This window comes from Calidris pugnax, unplaced genomic scaffold, assembly GCF_001431845.1.
Source record: "Calidris pugnax isolate Ruff unplaced genomic scaffold, ASM143184v1 scaffold871, whole genome shotgun sequence".
Taxonomy (NCBI): domain Eukaryota; kingdom Metazoa; phylum Chordata; class Aves; order Charadriiformes; family Scolopacidae; genus Calidris; species Calidris pugnax.
In genome coordinates, this window is record NW_015091533.1 from 15,936 (window position 1) to 17,524 (window position 1,589).

The following is a 1,589-nucleotide window of genomic DNA, read 5'->3' on the forward strand; positions in this document are numbered from 1 at the left end:
TTTTTTGGGGGTCCCTCCCCATTTGGGGGTGCTTCCCCCCCCCTCTCACCATGTCGGTGCCCAGGTCGATGCAGAGGATGGTGATGGTGCCGAGGGGGAGGGGGATGTTGGCCATGATGAAGAGGAGGAAGGGGGTGATCTCGGGGATGTTGCTGGTCAGGGTGTAGGCGATGGACTTCTTCAGGTTGTCGAAGATCAGGCGGCCTGGAGAAGGTTGGGGGGGTCACCATGGGGGGGTCCCCCAAACCCCCAACACCCCCCCATATCCCATCCATCCCCCCATCCCGGACCTTCCTCCACGCCGGTGACGATGGAGGCGAAGTTGTCGTCGAGGAGGATCATGTCGGCCGCCTGCTTGGAGACGTCGGAGCCGGCGATGCCCATGGCCACCCCGATGTCGGCCTTCTTCAGCGCCGGGGAGTCGTTCACCCCGTCCCCGGTCACCGCCACGATGGCACCCTGGGGGGGGCCTGGGGACAGGGGGGTGTCAGGTTCCGTGGGGAGGGGGACGGGCATGGGGGTACTGGGGGGCTTGGGGATGGGGACACCACAGGGGCACCACGGGGCATGAGGACACCTCAGGGCACAGGGATGGTGGCACTGTGAGGCCCAAGGATGGGGACACCATGGGGTACAAGGACACAACAGGGCACAGGGATGGTGGCACTGTGGGGGACAAGGGGGGGTGAAGGTGAGGACCATCATCATCATCATCATCATCATCGTGGTGGGGATATCACCATCCCCATCGTGGTGGCACCTCAGGTGGTGGCACTGTGGGGCACAGGGTTGGGGGACGCCATCAGGCATGAGGATGGGGTCACCATGGGGCACAAAGATGGGGAACACCATCAGGCACAAGCATAGGGACACCACGGGGCATGGCAAGGGTGGCACAAGGATGGAGGACACCACGGGGCATGGGGACACCATGGGGCATGGGGACATGACAGGGCACAGGGTTGGTGGCACTGTGGGGCACAGGGATGGGGAGCACCATCAGGCACGGGTGCAGGGCACGGGGACACGGTGGGACACGAGGACACGGCGTGACCCGGGGTGGGGGCACCTGGCGCTGGCAGCCCTCCACGATGATGAGCTTCTGCTGGGGGGACGTGCGGGCGAAGACGATCTCCGTGTGGTTCTTGAGGATCTCGTCCAGCTGCTCCGAGGTCATGTCCTTCAGGTCGGAGCCGTGCACCACGCAGGCCTTGGCCTCCCTGCCACACCACAGCCTCAGGGGGGGGCACCGGACCCCCCTGGCACCCCTCCAGGACCCCCCAGAGCCGGCACCTACCGGGGGTTGACCTGGCTGACGGGGATGTTGAGGCGGGCGGCGATGTCCTCCACCGTCTCGTTGCCCTCCGAGATGATGCCCACCCCCTTGGCGATGGCCTTGGCCGTGATGGGGTGATCCCCGGTCACCATGATCACCTGGAGGGGGGGGCACACGGGGGGGGTGACCCCCTGCTTGGTGGGTAACAGGGGTGGGAGGGGGAACCCCGGTGGTTTGGGGGCGCAGGGATGGGGTGGTCACCTTGGAGGGAGGGGACACACACAGAGGGGTGGCCCCTGCTCAGGGGGGGAGA

The 1,589-nt window shown here is 66.3% G+C and overlaps 1 protein-coding gene across 1 annotated transcript in view; it reads right to left on the reverse strand.

Annotated features, from left to right (window-relative positions):
* LOC106899830 overlaps window positions 1-1,589 on the reverse strand; it is a gene marked incomplete at its 5' end in the record, with an annotated part of 26,058 nt that overhangs the window by 2,152 nt on the left and 22,317 nt on the right. The window contains 4 exons of the mRNA XM_014961756.1: window positions 50-204; window positions 291-459; window positions 1,070-1,220; window positions 1,298-1,532. Of these exons, the coding sequence (XP_014817242.1) occupies window positions 50-204; window positions 291-459; window positions 1,070-1,220; window positions 1,298-1,532 (710 nt within the window). The remainder of the gene's footprint in view (window positions 1-49; window positions 205-290; window positions 460-1,069; window positions 1,221-1,297; window positions 1,533-1,589) is intronic.